The sequence below is a fragment of the Phocoena phocoena genome, chromosome 14 (genome assembly GCF_963924675.1).
Source record: "Phocoena phocoena chromosome 14, mPhoPho1.1, whole genome shotgun sequence".
Lineage (NCBI taxonomy): Eukaryota > Metazoa > Chordata > Mammalia > Artiodactyla > Phocoenidae > Phocoena > Phocoena phocoena.
Window position 1 is genome coordinate 11459951 of NC_089232.1, and position 17283 is coordinate 11477233.

The 17283-nt window shown below is 50.7% G+C and overlaps 1 protein-coding gene across 2 annotated transcripts in view; it reads left to right on the forward strand.

The window, feature by feature from the left end:
- The window catches only part of FBLN7 (fibulin 7), a 44853-nt gene that overhangs the window by 10060 nt on the left and 17510 nt on the right, over positions 1 to 17283 (forward strand). For both annotated transcript variants that reach the window (XM_065891489.1, XM_065891490.1), the window contains exons 2-3: positions 11725 to 11884; positions 16356 to 16526. In XM_065891489.1, coding sequence (XP_065747561.1) covers positions 11725 to 11884; positions 16356 to 16526 — 331 coding nt within the window. The remainder of the gene's footprint in view (positions 1 to 11724; positions 11885 to 16355; positions 16527 to 17283) is intronic.

The following is a 17283-nucleotide window of genomic DNA, read 5'->3' on the forward strand; positions in this document are numbered from 1 at the left end:
ACACCATCAGTCATTTACACTGTGGTGTGAAAAACATACAAACTTGTCAGTATCACCTCCCAGCGCCTTCTCTGACTGCATAATTAAAGATTTTACCTTCCCAGAAGGAATCTAACTAGTAAGGTAATGTGCTCATTCTACAACTATGTCCTGAGAGCCTCTCCTGCCAGGTGATTTTCTGGGTCTGGCGAGGCGGCAGGGCCCGGGGCAGTGTAGCAAGTGGAGAAGACCCTGAGTGCCTGGTCTGTGTTCTGGTTCCCATGCTTCCCGGCTGAGTGACCTGGGGCAAGTTCCTGCCTCTATGAGTCAGTCTCCTCCTCTGAGATGCCTGTCTCATGGGGTTGTAGGAAGGAGAAAATGAGTGACATTCAGAGAACAGGTCCAGAATAAGGGCTCAGTACGTGTTAGGGTAGAGAACGATGAGGTGGACACAGACCCTGTTGTCACGTGGCTCACCAAGCAGGCAGAGAAAAACAAGACAAACCTGAAAGTATCTGGAGGCAGAGCGTGGAAGTGGGGTGTTGTGTGGGAGGGTGGCCAGGAGGTTGCTTGGCACTCAGTAGGCAGGTAAGGGCTCTCTGAGAAGGGGGCTTCTAAGTGAAAATGGAAAGACAGGAGCCTGGCTTTCAAGGACCAGGGGCAGAACCTGGGCAGAGGAAACAGCCGGTGCAAAGGCCCTGAGGTAGAAGTAATCTTGCTGAGGTGTGTGGAGAAACACAGAGGAGGTCTGAATATTGGGACACAGAAGGTGTCTGATCTGGACACAGTTGGAGGTGGCAGGGCTTGATCACATACGGCTCTGTAAGCAGAATAATGCCCTCCGCCCAGAGATATCTATGTTCTTATCCCAGAAACCTGAGACTCTTACCCTGATTTTAGCCCGGAGAGTCCTGTGTTGGGGTTCTGACCTCTGTCTTTTGGGAAGCTTAGATTGCAGGAGGGCCCGGGAGGATGCAGGGAGAGCAGGACAGGATAGTTTCTGTTGCACCATTGCCTGCTCATGGAGAAACGCTTGGGATTTTTCGCTAGCGGAGGTAGGAAGATCTGAAAGCGCACCACGTGTGTCATTCAGCCTTCACAACCATCCAGGTGCGTTACTTTAAGAGTAAGCACTCCAAGCCTCTCACGCATGGCCACGCCCACCGCACTCACCTCATTAGTCCCCTTCATTCTGCCCACGCTGCCCACCAGGACCGGGCCCCTCAGCGCCCTCTGCCTCCTTGGCGTCAGCCCCAGGAGACCCGGTCAGATCCAGATGTCCACTTTCACAAGTCGCAGAAATCTTGGATCATGTGTGAACGTGCACACATGTGGGCTGACGTTCCCTGAAGGGTCCGTGCGTGTGTGTTGGGGGGGACAGTGGGGGGACTGAGAGGGTCGGCTAGCAAACTGGGGCCTCTGAGCCCCTCGTCCTGGTTCCCTCGGGCTGAAGAGAGAAGACGAATGTACTTTCCCAGTGGGTGGACTGGTCAGTCACAGTGTGAGTGGTAAGGTAGCCTTGCCATTGACCAACTAGATGCCCTGAGCCTCAGTTTCTCTAGCTGTGAAATGGGGATAACCATGCCTGCCTAGGGGGGCTGCAAGGAGGACTAAATGAGATAATGATGGCTCCGTTTCTTACGTCATTTGTGGAATAATGAATAAGTGAATGAATTATGGAACCATTCTGTTGTACATGTGAAACTAACAGAATGTTGTATGTCAATTATACCACAATAAAAAATGTAATATAAAAGAGAAGAAAAATCAAACAAAAAATGAGTGAGGAGAAGATGCAGTATACCAAGTTTCTTTTTCCTCTTCTTTTCCTCTTTATTTTCTCAACTTCCTCTCTCCTTCTCTACTTATATTGGGTCAATTCCCAAAAGGAAGTAAGCAAAACATGCCCCATTTCTGCAGCCAGGAGGTCCTCAAGTTATGGAGAGAGGTGAGGGGAAGGCCCAGTACCAGGGGGCTCCACAAGGGATTGTGGCTGGTTTTATATGTGTGTGTGTATGTGTGTATGTGTATATGTGTATGTGGTATGTATGTGTGTATTGTGTGTATGTGGTATGTGTGTGTATATGTGTATGTGGTATGTATATGTGTATTGTGTGTATGTGGTATGTGTGTGTATATGTGTATTGTGTATGTGTGTGTGTGAATGTGTGTGTGTGTGCACGGAGCTCCCCACTGGGCTGGGCGTTAGGGGAGATATTTTCTGGACATAAAGTGGTAGTGTTAAAGGCACAACCAAGCCTGCAGGTGAATGTGGCCACTGGAAGCTTGGCTGGGCAGCAAGCAGGTGAAAGAATATGGTGGATCTGGGGAGTAAGATGAGGAAGACTGCCCTGGGCTCACACTTACATCTTCCTTCACTCCTCATTCATCTGTTTTGTTGGTTCACTCAAATGAGCATCTCGTGTGTACTCAGGTCCTGTCCTCAGTGATGAGGATTCCAAATTGTCTATAACTTGTTCTCCGCCCTCAGGCATGCAAAGGGGCCAGGAGAGAGGTGACCAGAGCTACCTGTCAAGGGGGTGCTAGAAGAGGAGAGGAGTCGGGAGATGGACAGAGGAGGGCTCCTGGGGGGTCCCCATGGACCCCTCTCTGAAGTTTCACATCAGGGTCTGGAGGAGGCCTGCTGGGATTTCAATCCTGGATGCGTCACCGTGGCCAAGTGACTAGTTGGCTTCCTTGCCTGGAAAGTGGGTGTAATAATGGTGCCCATATCCCGGGGCTGTCGTGAACATCTAACGAGTTCGCTTGTGTGCAGTGTGGTGGCAGTGCTGCCTCTTGGCTTCCACTGTTGTCATTGTTCCCGTGGCCGTTTCAAAAAGTAGACAAGAATTGAGTTGGGGCGAAGATATAGAATTTTGGGCAGCCGGCATTGTAAGAAACCAAAATGCCCTGAGTACACAAAGGGAGACTCTGCTGGAAGGTTGTGATAGCTAATTTTATTCGTCCACTTGGCTAGACCAGATATTTAGTGAAACACGAGTCTCGATGTTGCTGTGAAGGTTTTTTTTTTTTTTTTTTGGCCACACGGTGCGGCATGCAGGATCTTAGTTCCCTGACCAGGGATTGAACCTGTGACCCCTGCAGTGGAAGCATGGAGTCTTAACCACTGGATTGTCAGGGAAGTCTCTGTGAAGGTATTTTTTTAGACTTGATTAGCATTAAATGGTAGACTTTGGGTAAAGCAGGTTGCTATCCATAATGTGGGTGGGCTTCATCCCAAAGACTGAGGTCCCCAGAGAAGGAGGGCTTTATGCCTCCAGACGGCCTTTGGAGCTACAATACCAACTCTTCCCTGGGTCTCCAGCCCACACTTTGCATGAGCCAATTCCTTAAAATAAATCTCTCTCCTTCTCTCTCTCTCTCTCTCTCTCTCTCCAGGGTGTGTACAGATACAATTGGTTCTTCTTGGTTCTGTTTCTCTGGAGAACCCTAAGACAAGGGCCTTGGGCACCTCCCCAAGTAAAATTCCTTCACTTCCCCCAGAAGTGTCCTTCCTTTACTCTTCTGTGTGGGTGCTGGGTCAAGGTCACTGGAATGAGAGAAGTTGAGGAGTTATAACCCGCTTCTGATTTGGCCTAAAATTAAAAAAACAAAACAGAACAAAACAAAAAAACTTTCGGAGAAAGAAAATCACGTGCAAATTCTACATGACTCAGACGCAGAGAGCCTCGAGCCTTGGCTAGCAGGCACACACTTGGCAAGTGTGCTCCGTCCTTTCATAGATCTAAAGGCATCAGAACATCTGTGTTCCCATTAACAACATGCTGACATGACACATAGCTGTGGCTTAGAAGAAACCAGCGTGAGATGGCCCTTCCGAGGTCCAAGGGGTCATCCGTGGCTGCCTGGAGGGGTCTGGGGCTCTATCATCCTTGAGGTGGCTCTCAGAAAGAGCCACTGTGCCAAGACTGTCGCTGTCAGGATGACCGTCGAGCCAGGTCACATGAGAATGGAGCCTCAAGGACCCCCCGTCCTTGTGCCCCCCCGCCATGCCTGGGCCCTTCAGGGCTTTGAGAGCTGGGCTTCACTTGTAAACTGAGCCCAGATGGCAAGGAAGCCTGGATGGGGTGGGAAGGTCCGCCTACCGAGTTCTGGCACGGGCATGGGGTGAGCTGGGGGACACACATCATCTTTGTCTGTGTCCACCCCTGGGCCAGCAGGTGGGGTCTCGGGAGCTGGTGAGCCTCCCAGGAAGAGGGGCGTTGTCAGCCCTGAGGCGTCTCCATTAGATCCATGTGGGAGGGTGGGTTGGAGAGAAGATGGACAAGACTTTCCCTGGAGGAGTGGTGGGGTGGCTGGAGGGTAGTTCTGTGACCTCCTTGCTCCCAGGAGCCTGACCTCATCCAGCTGGGGTGACTGCTGTTGCTACTTCTGTCTCTGCTTCTGCTCGTCTCTGCAAACACTGCCCTTGGTGTTGAGTTCAGGGGAGCAAACAGCCCTCTGTGGAAGAGTTTGATACCAGAAGCGGTAAATCTTGATCTTTTTCCCACTCAAGGATGGAAGAGTTTCACTCCATGTCTTTTCTTGATTCCATTACAAATACATTATTAACTCTAAGAAATGGAAACGAATTTTCATTATCTATTGTCAATGGCGTAACCCAGGTTTGGAGCCAGGTATTGAAAGGATGCAAACTTAGACCATGTGAGGGTCTCTTCTTTGAGAAAAATATTAAAAATGAGAGTCCTGGAAGGGACTTCCATGGGGGCACAGTGGTTAAGAATCTGCCTGCGAATGCAGGGGACACGGGTTCGAGCCCTGGTCCGGGAGGATCCCAAGTGCCGCGGAGCAGCTAAGCCCGTGCGCCACAATTACTGAGCCCGTGCGCCACAACTACTGAGCCCATGTGCCACAACTACTGAGTCCGCGTGCCACAACTGCTGAAGCCCATGTGCCACAAATACTGAAGCCCACACGCCTAGAGCCCATGCTCCACAACAAGAGAAGCCACCGCGACGAGAAGCCCGCGCACCGCAACGAAGAGTAGCCCCTGCTCGCCGCAACTAGAGAAAGCCCGTGCGCAGCAACGAAGACCCAATGCAGCCAAAAATTAATTAATTAATTAATTTTAAAAAGAGTCCTGGAAGAGACCTTGGCAGGTGGGGGCCCTGGTTTGGCAGCTTCCTCTGAGATACGCCTTCCTTCCCCCTGGTATGGAGCCTTCCTCTTCCCAGCCCTTCCCCCCACCTCCCTCCCCCACCCCCCTGCATGGATTTGACCTTTGCCCTGACCTTTGCCCAGTCACAGCCTTTGTGAGCTTTCCTGCCCAAGTGGGCGGTTGCTTTTTACAGTTGGGGTCTGGGACCCTGAGATGGGAATCCAGCTTTCACTGTGGCAGGGCCAGGCTGAAATTCAGATGGGTGACACCTGAGGGTCCAGCCTGTTTCCTGTCCCCCAGCCTCTGAGACCCTGGCAGCCCCTCAATGCCCCCTTGGGCCGACCTCGTTGACGAGCTATGTTTATAAAGAAGGAAATGATCCATTCCCATGTGTGGCTTCTCTTGGCCCAGAACAGGTGGTGGGTGTGGGAGGGGAAGTAGGCAGACGAATGGAGGGGGGCAAGGAGACCCCCTTCTTGGACAGAAAAGAACACAGAGGAACAGAAGTGAAATTGAGGCTCAGGGTCCAACTCTTGCTCTGCTCGTTGACATGGAAATGATGCCACAACCCAGAGTGGAGAGTAAAGAGCTAATGTAGGACCTGCGTCCCTTGGTGCAGCACCTGCAAGGTGATGCTTGTGTGTGTGTGTGCATGTGTATCTAATCCAAAAGTTAAAACCTCACGAAAAATGAACAGTGGTTGTCTTTGGTCATGGGACTTGTCCTTTGTTCTGATGTGTTTTTCTGCGTTTTGATGGTTTTGCAGGAAGCATGCTTTATTTTTATGATCAAGCAAAACGATAAAGCTTTCTCAGTTTGAAAAGGGGAAACACTTAGGTTCTCAGTCCCCCTCCTATGACGTGATTTGTCCCCATGATGCCCCCTAATGTCCCCAAGGTGCAAGACCTCTTGAGCATTTGACTTGGTGTGAAGCTTTCTAGCCTGTCATCCATCTCTGCAGATAAACTCAGTTATGCCTCTGAGGCATAAGCTGAGGTCCACTGCAGGTGATGGATTCTGAGCATGGCTCCTGTGGACTCCATTTCCAGCACTTTGGGATCAAGGGGCTGCCCTGTTAGTAGCAGCTGCTGCACAGACCCATCAAACCTCATGTCGAGAGGCATTCTTTTCACTGCCCTGGCACCCTGGCTCTGCCCCTGCCATGCTGGCTTGCCAGGAAGACAAGGATCTTCCTTTTTTTTTTTTCCTTGCAAACTTTATGTCTCCCCCCCACTGAGTTTTATTGAGATATAATTGTATAACATAATATAAATGTGTAATAGCCTTGTATTAATCCAAGGTATACAACATAGTGATTTGCTCTATGTATATACTGTGAAATGACCACCACAGTAAGTCTAGTTAACATCCATCACCTCACACAGTTGCAATTTTTTTCTCGTGATGAGAACTTCTAAAATCTACTCTCTTGGGCTTCCCTGGTGGCGCAGTGGTTGAGAGTCCACCTGCCGATACAGGGGACACGGGTTCGTGCCCCGGTCCGGGAAGATCCCACATGCCGCGGAGCGGCTGGGCCCATGAGCCGTGGCCGCTGAGCCTGCGCGTCCGGAGCCTGTGCTCCGCAACGGGAGAGGCCACAACAGTGAGAGGCCCGCGTACCGCAAAAAAAAAAAAAAAAAAATCTCTCTTAGCAGCTCTTACATATGCAATATGTTGTTGTTAACTATAGTCGCCATGCTGTACATTACATGCTCAGACTTATTTATCCTATAACCAAAAGTTTTTTGTTTTTTTAATAAATTTATTTATTTTATTTATTTATTTTTGGCTGTGTTGGGTCTCCATTGCTGTGCATGGGCTTTCTCTAGTTGTGGCGAGCGGGAGCTACTCTTCATTGCAGTGCGTGGGCTTCTCATTGTGGTGGCTTCTCTTTGTTGTGGAGCACGGGCTCTAGGAGCATGGGCTTCAGTAGTTGTGGTATGCGGGCTCAGTAGTTGTGGCTCGCTGGCTGTAGAGCGCAGGTTCAGTAGTTGTGGCACAAGGGCTTAGCTGCTCCGTGGCATGTGGGATCTTCCCGGACCAGGGCTCGAACCCATGTCCCCTGCACTGGCGGATTCTTAACCACTGCACCACCAGGGAAGCCCCTAACCAAAAGTTTTGACCTTTTGACACCCTTCACCCACTTCTCTAACCGCCCCCCCCCTGCCTCTGGCAACCACCAATCTGTTCTCTGTATCTATGTGTTGGGTTTTTTTTTAGATTCCATATATAACTGAGATCATACAGTACTCATCTTTCTCTGTCTGACTTATTTCACTTAGCATGATGTCCTCAAGGTCCATCCTGTTGTCACGAATGGCAGGATTTAATTCTTTTTTATGGCTTTTCCTACATTTTCTTTTTGCATTCATCCATCAGTGGACGTTTAGGTGGTTTCCATGTCTTAGCTATTGAAAATAACGCTGCAATGAGCATGGGGGTGCATATATCTTTTCAAGATATGATTTTGTTTCCTTTGGAATTGCTAGACCATATGGTAGTTCTATTTTTAATTTTTTGAGTAAACTCCAATCTGTTTTCCATAGTGTCTGCACCAATTTACATTCCTACCAACAGTGCACGAGGGTTCCCTTTTCTCCACATCTTCACCAACACTTGTTATTTCTTGTCTTTTCTATAATAGCCATTCTAACAGGTGTGAGATGATACCTATTGTTTTGATTTGCATTTCTCTGATGATTAGTGATGTTGAGCATCTTTTCATGTACCTGTTGGCCATCTTTGGAATATCTTCTTTCGAAAAATGTCTATTCAGATCCTCTGCCCATTTTTTTTTTTTTTTTTGCGATACGCGGGCCTCTCTCTGTTGTGGCCTCTCCCGTGGTGGAGCACAGGCTCCGGACGCGCAGGCTCAGCGGCCATGGCTCACGGGCCCAGCCGCTCCGCGGCATGTGGGATCTTCCCGGACCGGGGCACGAACCCGTGTCCCCTGCACCGGCAGGCGGACTCTCAACCACTGTGCCACCAGGGAAGCCCCTCTGCCCATTTTTAAATCAGATTTTTGTTTGTTTGTTTGTTTCTTATTTTTTGTTATAGAGTTGTATGAGTTCTTTGTATATTTTTAGATATTAACCCCTTATCAGATATTTTGCAGATGCCTTGCAAGTATTTTCTCCCATTCTGTAGGCTGCCTTTTCATTTTGCTGATGGTTTCCTTCGCTATATAGAAGCTTTTCAGTTTGATTTAGTTTCACTTGTTTATTTTCTCTTTTGTTGCCTTTGCTTTTGGTCTCAAATCCAAAAAATCATTGCCAAGACTGAAGTCAGAGATCTTACTGCCTATGTTTTCTTCTAGGACTTTTATGGTTTCAGGTCTTATGTTCAAGTCTTCCATCTAATTTGAGTGGATTTTTGTATCATGTTAAGAGAGAGGTCTAGTTTCATTCTTTTGCCTGTTACTGTCCACTTTTTCCCAGCACCATTTATTGGAGAGACTGTCCTTTTGCCACTGTATATTCTTGGCTCCTTGGTCATAAATTAATTGACCATATATGCATGGGTTTATTTCTGGGCTCACAAGGATTTTCTAACTCTTTGTTCTGTTAGAATCACTGCAGTGAGGTCAGAGGCAAGGATGGAGATTTCCTGACTTTCCCTCAGCAAGTCCGCCCACCACCCTTCCCCCTCCTTCCCGGCCTGGATGTGGCCTTATGTGCTTGGTCTGGAAGGTTTTTCCACTGTGATTGGAGAGATGAGCACATCTCATCTGTAACGAGCACCTTGAGGAAAAGCCACTGGTGCCTGCCATCCATGGTGCAGGGGTAAGGAGGGCTCGGGGGCAGTGCCACCACACGCAGAAGACAGTTTGCCCAGACCCAGGAGCACTGGGGTTCGACTCACTTGACTGCCCAGAGGCCCCATTCGCTCCACTCCCGCTGCCCTTCTTTCTGTGCTGACTGGAGCCCCGTGTCCCCAACCCCAGGTTCCCAGCAGAGGCCTTGGCATTGATCTCTTGTCCCCTACTTCAAAACTTAGCCCTTCCCTGTCCCCTGGAACAGCCATCTCCCAGCTGTCACACCCTGGAGGCAACTGCTGGCCTGGTTCAGTGTGTGAGATTGTCTCCTCCACCCCGCCCCACTTCCTGTCCCCACTGCCCTTGCTCCCCGACTTGAGGTCTGGGCGGGAGTTAGAAACCCGCTCCTGTGGGATATTTTGCTTGGGTCATAGAGTTATCAGTCCCTAGTGCAGATTAATCAATAAGACCATTCACCACACAGGGGCGTTTGTGAAATGCACTAGGGCATAAGGCAGCCACTGGGGCAAGGACTGCTTGGCGGGGGCACTGGGGCGGTAGTCAGCAGGCCCCCAGCCTGGCTCTACCGCTCATGAGCCACATGCTTTGGGACAAGTCACCCGACTCTCAGCCTCTGTATCTTGACTGTGAAATAGAGACAGTCCCAGGCCTTCTTCACGCAGGGTTGCTGCAAGCCAGTAGTCCTCTTAGAAGTAGGAAGTAGCTTTGTAAACTGTGAGGAACTTCAGAAATGTGAATCACACATGAGCCACGAAGCCATCTCTGAAAGCGGCTCTTTTTTTTTTTTTTTTTTTTTTTTTTAAGGGAAGGGAGGGCACTTCCCTGGCGGTCCAGTGGTTAAGACTTCACCTTCCAATGCAGGGGTGCGGATTCAATTCCTGGTCAGGGAGGTAAGATCCCACATGCCTCGTGGCCAAAAAACCAAAACATAAAACAGAAGCAATATTGTAACAAATTCAATGAAGACTTGAAAAATAGTCTACATCAAAAAAAAAAAGAAAGAATCTTTAAAAAAGAATTAAATAAATAAAGGGAAGGGAGATCGGTGTGGGAAATCAGGACTGGGTGGATGGCTGTGCTGGGCAGGTAGCGGACTGCAGGAGGTCACTACCCAGGTGCCCAGAACCTGTGTGGGAAGGGCCACAACAAGGGAAGGAGAAGGAAAACAAACAGAACTTCCCAGAAATGGCGTTCGGGGCCAGGCGCAGTCAGGCCCTGCTTAGGGTGGAGGCCAAGGAGCCCCCATGGATTAACGAGCTCCAGGGGCAACTGGGGATTCAGCTTTGTCAAAAGCATCCATTGAACCAGGCCAGTGAGTCATCTGTTTGGTGAAATCTCCAAGGTGCAGCGGCCTGGCAGCCTCCCTGGGAGAGAGGCTGCAGCTGTTTCCACCGCGGTGGCAGCGCTCCATTGGCGAAGCTGGAAGCCACCCACGCTGCAGAGGCCACATGCCTGCCTGCCGCCTGCTGACTTTTAGACATTTTTTTCTAATTATAAAACTAATAATCGTTGTAGAAAAACATAAGTATAAAAAATAAAATAAAAAGTGATCCACAAGCCTATCCCTAGAGAAAGCCATCATTCTGCTCTCCTTTGTTCCGTGCAGGTCATATGAGTCAGGTTGGAACAGGCTATGCTGAGGTAACACACAACGCCCATGTGAGCCACGGCCATGGTCCTATAACTGCCCACTGTATTCACCTCGCCTTTCCTCCTGTTCACTTCCTGGCTCTTAAAGGCAATTAGGATCAGAAACCTTCAGATTTTTATCACTAAGCATGATGCTGGGTATTGCTTTAAGTTAGTCTTTATCAGAATAAACACAAGCCTCCTTTTTCTATTTTTTAAGGTTTTTAAAAATTGTCAGAACTCGGTGTTGACTGCCAGTGAATGCTTCTTTAACTCTATTGAGTTTTTTCTTATTTGCCCTGTTAGATTTTTGAAAGTATAAGAACCGCTGGGGGGCTTTCCTGGTGGCGCAATGGTTAAGAATCCGCCTGCCAGTGCAGGGGACACGGGTTCGAGCCCTGGTCCGGGAAGATCCCACATGTCGGGGAGCAACTAAGCCCCTGCGCTACAACTACTGAGCTTGCGCTCTAGAGCCCGCAAGCCATAACTGCTGAGCCTGTGTGCCACAACTGCTGAAGCCCACGCACCTAGAGCCCGTGCTCCACAACAAGAGAAGCCACCATAATGAGAAGCCTGCACACCGCAACGAAGAGGAGCCCCCACTCGCCACAACTAGAGAAAGCCCGTGCAGCAACGAAGACCCAACGCAGCCAAAAATGAAATAATAAATAAATAAATGTATATATATAAAAAAAAGAACCATTGGGGACCCCTGTTTTGCCTGTTTTAATATGTTTTATCATCCATCTGCTGTTAAAAATACCCAAGGGAGAAAAAAAAAAAAATTCAAGGGAGAAAGAAAGCAAAGGTTCCCTGAGGCCCAGATTTCAGAGCATTAACTTAGAGTGAAGAATTGGGGGGGGGGGGGCGCTGGGGGTTCTTTGGGGTACGACCGCTGATACAAGGCACATTTGCATTCAGGTAACTGTTCCACCACCCAATCACTTAGACTCATCGCTTCTGCCCTGCGCTCTGAAAACGGGACTTTTGTTTTCGCTGAGGGGTGAACTGGGCCTCCCTTAACGTGCACTTGAGGCCGCCTTTTGGTGACCTAACCCGACAGATGTCGGGACGCCTGCTGGGGCCACTTTTACCTTGTGCTCAGTGACCCTCCAGGGTATTTGGGCCCAAGGGTTGGGTGACTTCTGGAAGCCCACGGGAGGAGGATGGGACTGAACCAGCCCCCATACTGCTGGTGGTGGTGATTTTTTTCTCTCCCCAGAACTGTCTCAGCAAACAGCAGCTCCTCTCGGCCATCCGCCAGCTGCAGCAGCTGCTCAAGGGCCAGGAGACGCGCTTCGCCGAGGGCGTCCGTCACATGAAGAGCCGGCTGGTGGCGCTACAGAGCTCTGTGAGCAGAGCGGGCCCGGACACGCCCCCAGGTGGGTCCCCAAGTCACCACCCCGGGCCCCGGGGGCCTCTCCCCGCCCTGATCTCCCTTGCCTGGTCAGGGTTCGCAGTGGATTGAGTCGCGGGCCTTCCCCTGCCTCCCCTTCTGTCTGGGGCTGGACGGTAGGAGTGTATGAAGACGGCATCTGTCAGCCGTCTCCCCCCATCACCTGAGTGGTACCCATTTCCTCTTAGACCTTTTCATTCCAGGCTCAGCAACCCTCACGTCTGCATAGCGTCTCCAGAGAATTGTCGAAACGCACCACTTTCACAGCATCAGCTGCTCTCCCTTCCCTGTCCCTATGCAGGTGGACCCTAGGTAGTTCCTTTTTTTTTTTTTAATTTAATAGACTGTTTTTTTGAGCTGTTGTCAGTTCATGGCAACACTGAATGCAAAGCACAGAGAGGTCCCCCATACACCCTCCCGAACACACACGGCCTTCCCACCATCAACATCCTGCACTCGTGTGACCCACGGGTACAGCCTATGAACCAACATTGGCTTCCGTTTTCCAGGCATGAAAACAAGTCCTCCCTCCTCCATGAGTCCCTCGTTAGTGCGGTGGGGTGGGATGGAGGGGCCGCTGAGGGCAAGTCCCGTTTGTCTGGTGAGGTTACTGGGGGCCCCCCAGACCCCTTCCCCTGGGGGGTAGGACACTGACAGACACTGGCCTGTTCCTGGTTGTCCCAGTGACAGGCTTCCACGCTGTCAAGGCCCGAGGGTGGGGGGCTGGATTTCCTCCGGCCTCTCCTCAGGCTGATCGATGGGGGTCAGGGGGAAGGTTGGATGTTTGTTCTGAGTCGTGAACCTATGGAATATCTGACATCATTTACTCACTTAAGACACATTTCTCAAGGGCCTTCTTTGTGGTGTGAGCTGAAGTTTCCTGAGTTGGATTTCCTACCTTTTCAGAGACTGTGGTAGCAGATCCAGAGTCTCCACAGCCCTGAGTCGACTCCTGTTTTCCTTGGCTCCAGGGGTGCAGAACTAGACCTGCCGGCCAAACCCCTCACACTTTCCAAAGCGCTGAGAGGCCCCAGCCTTTGGTGGGGCTCATCACAGCCGGACTCCGAGAGGCAGGCAGGGCATCCTTCCCTTCTCCCGCAGATGGGGAAACTGAGGCCAAGAGAAGTGAGTTAGCAGTAATGGGTCCCAGCTCTGGTGATTTTGTTTTCTGCTAGAGGTTCACCCACACAGATCCTTTCGGTTTTCATGGGATCGGAGCTCCTGCCGTTTCTGGGAGTTTCCAAGAAGAAGCTGCAGGAGATAATTTCTACAACTGCTCGGTCCGTGTTAGAGGTCCCTGTCCACGAGTATATACAGAAAGGTAGCTATGGTTAAATTGCTAATCCTCCTGTCACCCGGTTCAAGGTCTTTCTCCTCTGAACCACACCAGATTTTTCAAAGTGGCCAATTCTCTTTTTAAAGAGTTGCTGTCATGCGTTCTGTCTCTCTTTTGTGTTGGACATGGGGCTGGCAGCTGTCAGGACTGCCTGCAGGGGAGGGGGGTGCCACACAGGTGACGGGGGAAGGCAGAAGCTTGCTCCAGATCAAACTGCACATAGTGGGAAAATTATCTTTTCCTTTTTTTAAAAAAGGGCATTTGCAGGCAGTCAGGAAGAGTAATTTCTAGTCCTGGAAAATTCTTGGCCTTCCTCTTTCTGGCTTGTGTTCTAAGTATCTCCCTCCTGTTTTCCTAGGAACATCACAATCCATCAGCTTTAGGGCTTATCTCGGCCCCTCATTCCAATCATGTTCCCAAATCACCAGTCATTTAACCATAGCTACCTGCACTGCCAAGCTCATTCTTACATGTTATCCTCCTTCGGGAAGGTATAGGCAGCTTCCCTGTGGCCTGTAGACTCACCAAGACACGATCATGATGAAATGAGCCAGCCAAGGGGCACGTCTTTCCACCCGACAGAAACCTTTGGCTCCCATTTGGGAAGTGCTTGCTATTTTTTTTTTAAGATTTTTTGATGTGGACCATTTTTAAAGTCTTTATTGAATTTGTTACAATATTGCTTCTGTTTTATGTTTTGGTTGTTTTGGCCACGAGGCACGTGGGATCTTAGCTCCCCGACCAGGAATCAAACCCACACGCCCTGCATTGGAAGGCGAAGTCTTAACCACTGGACCGCCAGGGAAGTCCCTGCAAATTGATTTTTAATTAATATGTAACCATTCATTAAGTCTACTGACATTTATGGAGCTGTGTGGAGATACTGACTCCATCCAGTCTGGTACCATTTACCTGTGAGTTGCTCCAGCAGGTAGGTTTTCTTTTTTGAGGGTTTTAAAGATTTCTCTTCCCCAGAGAGACCCTACTCCTTTCCCCCAAAGCATTTTGAATCCTTTTCGGCACAATGCAGTAGTAGATTTTTCAGAGAGAAATATAAAGTCGCGTATTTACAGGGACTGAGACAGCGAGCTGGGAGCGCCCAAGCATTGGGTTGTGGGTTCATCCTGGCTTCCTGCTCACAAGGTCATTACACGGGTACCCACTTGGAGGTTCATAAAGGAAGGTGACACAGCATGGTCAGGTGTTCCCCAGTAACCGAAGGGCACTGAGAGCCCTCGGGGGACGGGCCAGCTCCTGCCCTTCTCCCAGGACACAGGTGGGATTTGGGGCAGAGCCGCAGGTGGCTGCCCAGTGCCCCCAGAGTGACGTGTGGGCAGATGCTCCCCTCGAGGGAGATGCTGAGCGATTCTCCATCACGCACTACAACCTGCACAGCTGAAGCAATAGCTTCGTTTTCATCTGTCTAAAACCCTGAAAATATTTTTACAAATGACACTTGGAACCTACTTTAAAACGTGTTAGAAGTGGCTCTGAATTTCCAGCTCAGCTAAATCCAAACCCAACCTGTCACAACTCGGGACACTCTCCTTTTAGACAAGCGTGGACCACGCACGGCACTCTGCTGCAGGTGGAGGAAGAACGGGGAGCGTCTCCCCTCTCTCTCCAGCCCACGGTGGTCCTTGAGGAAATCCGGTTGCTTCTGCCTTCACAGCACAGCCAGGGTTGAAGCCATCGCTCCTGGCTCCCTGCTCCCACCCTGGGCTGAGCCACCTTCATCCTGCCCCCGGCTTCTACCTCCCTCTCTGTCCTCTCTCGCACTGGACATTGCACTCAATCTGCAGCCAGAGTGATGCTGTTCGCGTACAGGTCGGTCACTTCCCGCCCCTCCTCAGACCCTCCAGCGGCCCCACCTCGTGCCAAGAGCCGGTTACGTGGCCTTTTCTTTCCTTTTCTGTGCCATGTGTGACACTGCTCTGTGTCGCTCCCTGACACTTCTCTGGCTTCATCCCCAGCTACTGTCCAGCTCATCCTCTCCACGGCAGCCACAGTGGTCTCCTGGACATTCCTCAGACCTGCCAGGCACACACCCACCTCAGGGCCTTTGCACCAGCTTGATCCCTCTGTCCTCCGCAGATATCTGCGTGGTCATGCCTTCACCTCATTCAACTTTTTGTCCCAGGGAGACCTCCCCTGCCACCATACCCAAACTGAGCCGTCCTCTGGCATCCCCAGCACTATTCCCTACTTCATTTTCTACATGACACTTGTCACCTCTCGTCACTCCTTGCTATTTGCTTGTAGCTCTTGCTCATCACGTGTCTCCCCTGCTACAAGGGCGCTTCCCGAGAGCTGGGTTTCATCTGTTTCATTCACTAAGTGTCAGACTCCTGATATGGTGCCTGGCAGATGGTAGGAACCCAGTAAACAATTTTTCACTCATTCATTTGGTCAAGAATTATTTACTGGGCACTCATTATGTGCCAGACACTGGGCTGGTGCCGGGGATACAGCAGGGACAGGAGGCTGGGCAAGGTCCCTGCCCTCTGGAGCTGCGTTCTGAGGGAGAAACTGACAACAAATGTGGAAACAAACGCGTCAATGAGATAACGCCAACAGTTACACGTGCTAGAAGAAAGCAAAGTGAGCTCACGGGAGGTTTTAGCAGAGCGTGGTGGTTAGAGAACACTCTGGGAGGTGGAGGGCATTCAGGTCAAGACGTGGAGAGTGAGAAGCAGCCAGAGATGGGCAGCTCTGGGGAAAGAACATTCCAGGCAGAGAGAAGGGCAAAAGCCAAGGCCTGGAGGTGGGGCTGAGCCCAGCCTGTTCAGGAGAACCAAGGAAACCCCGGGTACGGCTGGGGCTCTGAGAGAGCAGAGCGAGAGGGTGGGCCCTGTGCCGGGGGTGGGGGGGTCCCAGCTCCCACCCTCCCAGGCTGCCAGGCCCTGCCCACGACCCTGGCGGTCTCCTCATCTGTCACCAAGCGGGCATGTATTACCCGTGCCCAAGAGTGCTTGGAGGGTTCGGTGACACGTGGTATGTAAAATGTGCGGCCCAGTGCACAGCCCGGAGCAGGCACCCAGCCTCAGGGCACTGAGGGTGAGAGGCCTTGTAATCCAGAGTGATGTCTAAACGGCCGTGGGCCTTCTTTTCTTCCTTACAGTTTCCTGCCCTGCTCTGAGCACCCCTCCAGATGGCAGAAAGTTTGGGAGCAAGTACTTAGTGGATCACGAAGTCCATTTTACCTGTAACACTGGCTTCCGGCTGGTTGGGCCCAGCAGTGTGGTGTGTCTTCCCAACGGCACCTGGACGGGAGAGCAGCCCCGCTGTAGAGGTACCGTCCTTCCTTCCCAGGGGCCTGCCAGATGGGAAGGGTCATTCCGGGGGACACTCTTCTGCCTGATTCTTCAACCGCAGAACAGCAGCCAGCTTGTCTGATGACCACAGCCTGGCTTGGGCTGGCATCTATCTACATAAGCCCTTGCCAGACCCTCCCAACGATTGAGTCTTCTTGTTTTGCATATGGGGAAATTGAGGCACAGAGAGGTGAAGGAACTTGCCCAAGGCCACACAGCTGGGGGACAGGTTGAACTGATTCATACCATACACTCTGACCCCAGAGTTGGGGTAAGAAGTCTTCTGTGGGTGAGGGGAGGGGCAAGAAGAGGTACTGCAGGGAAATGTGCCTCCTTTGGGCTGCTTTGTTCTGGGGCTGTAGTTTACTGGCGAGCCTCTTGGTGATCTGTAGGGTTGAGGAAATTTCTCAGGTGTCCTTTGTGACTGCTTTGGGACTTGGTGTAGACAGGCTCCAGGAGAGACCACTGGGATGAGAGGGAGGCATGAAAAGGCTTCTTTTCTCTGTGCTAAGCTTGAAAACAGTACTTTCTTGGCACGCCTAATTTGTTGGTTTTTTAAAAGCGTGTGGTCAAAATAGCACGGATATCCTGTTCGTTTTCAGAACAAGATTCACGGGACATCTGCCGGGGCAGAGTGTCTGTGATTTTAGCCCAAGCGTTGACGGGGAAAATGCACATATTACATAAATAAGTCCGTTGTCAAGAGTAGTGTGGAGAGGACTTCAAATGCATAAA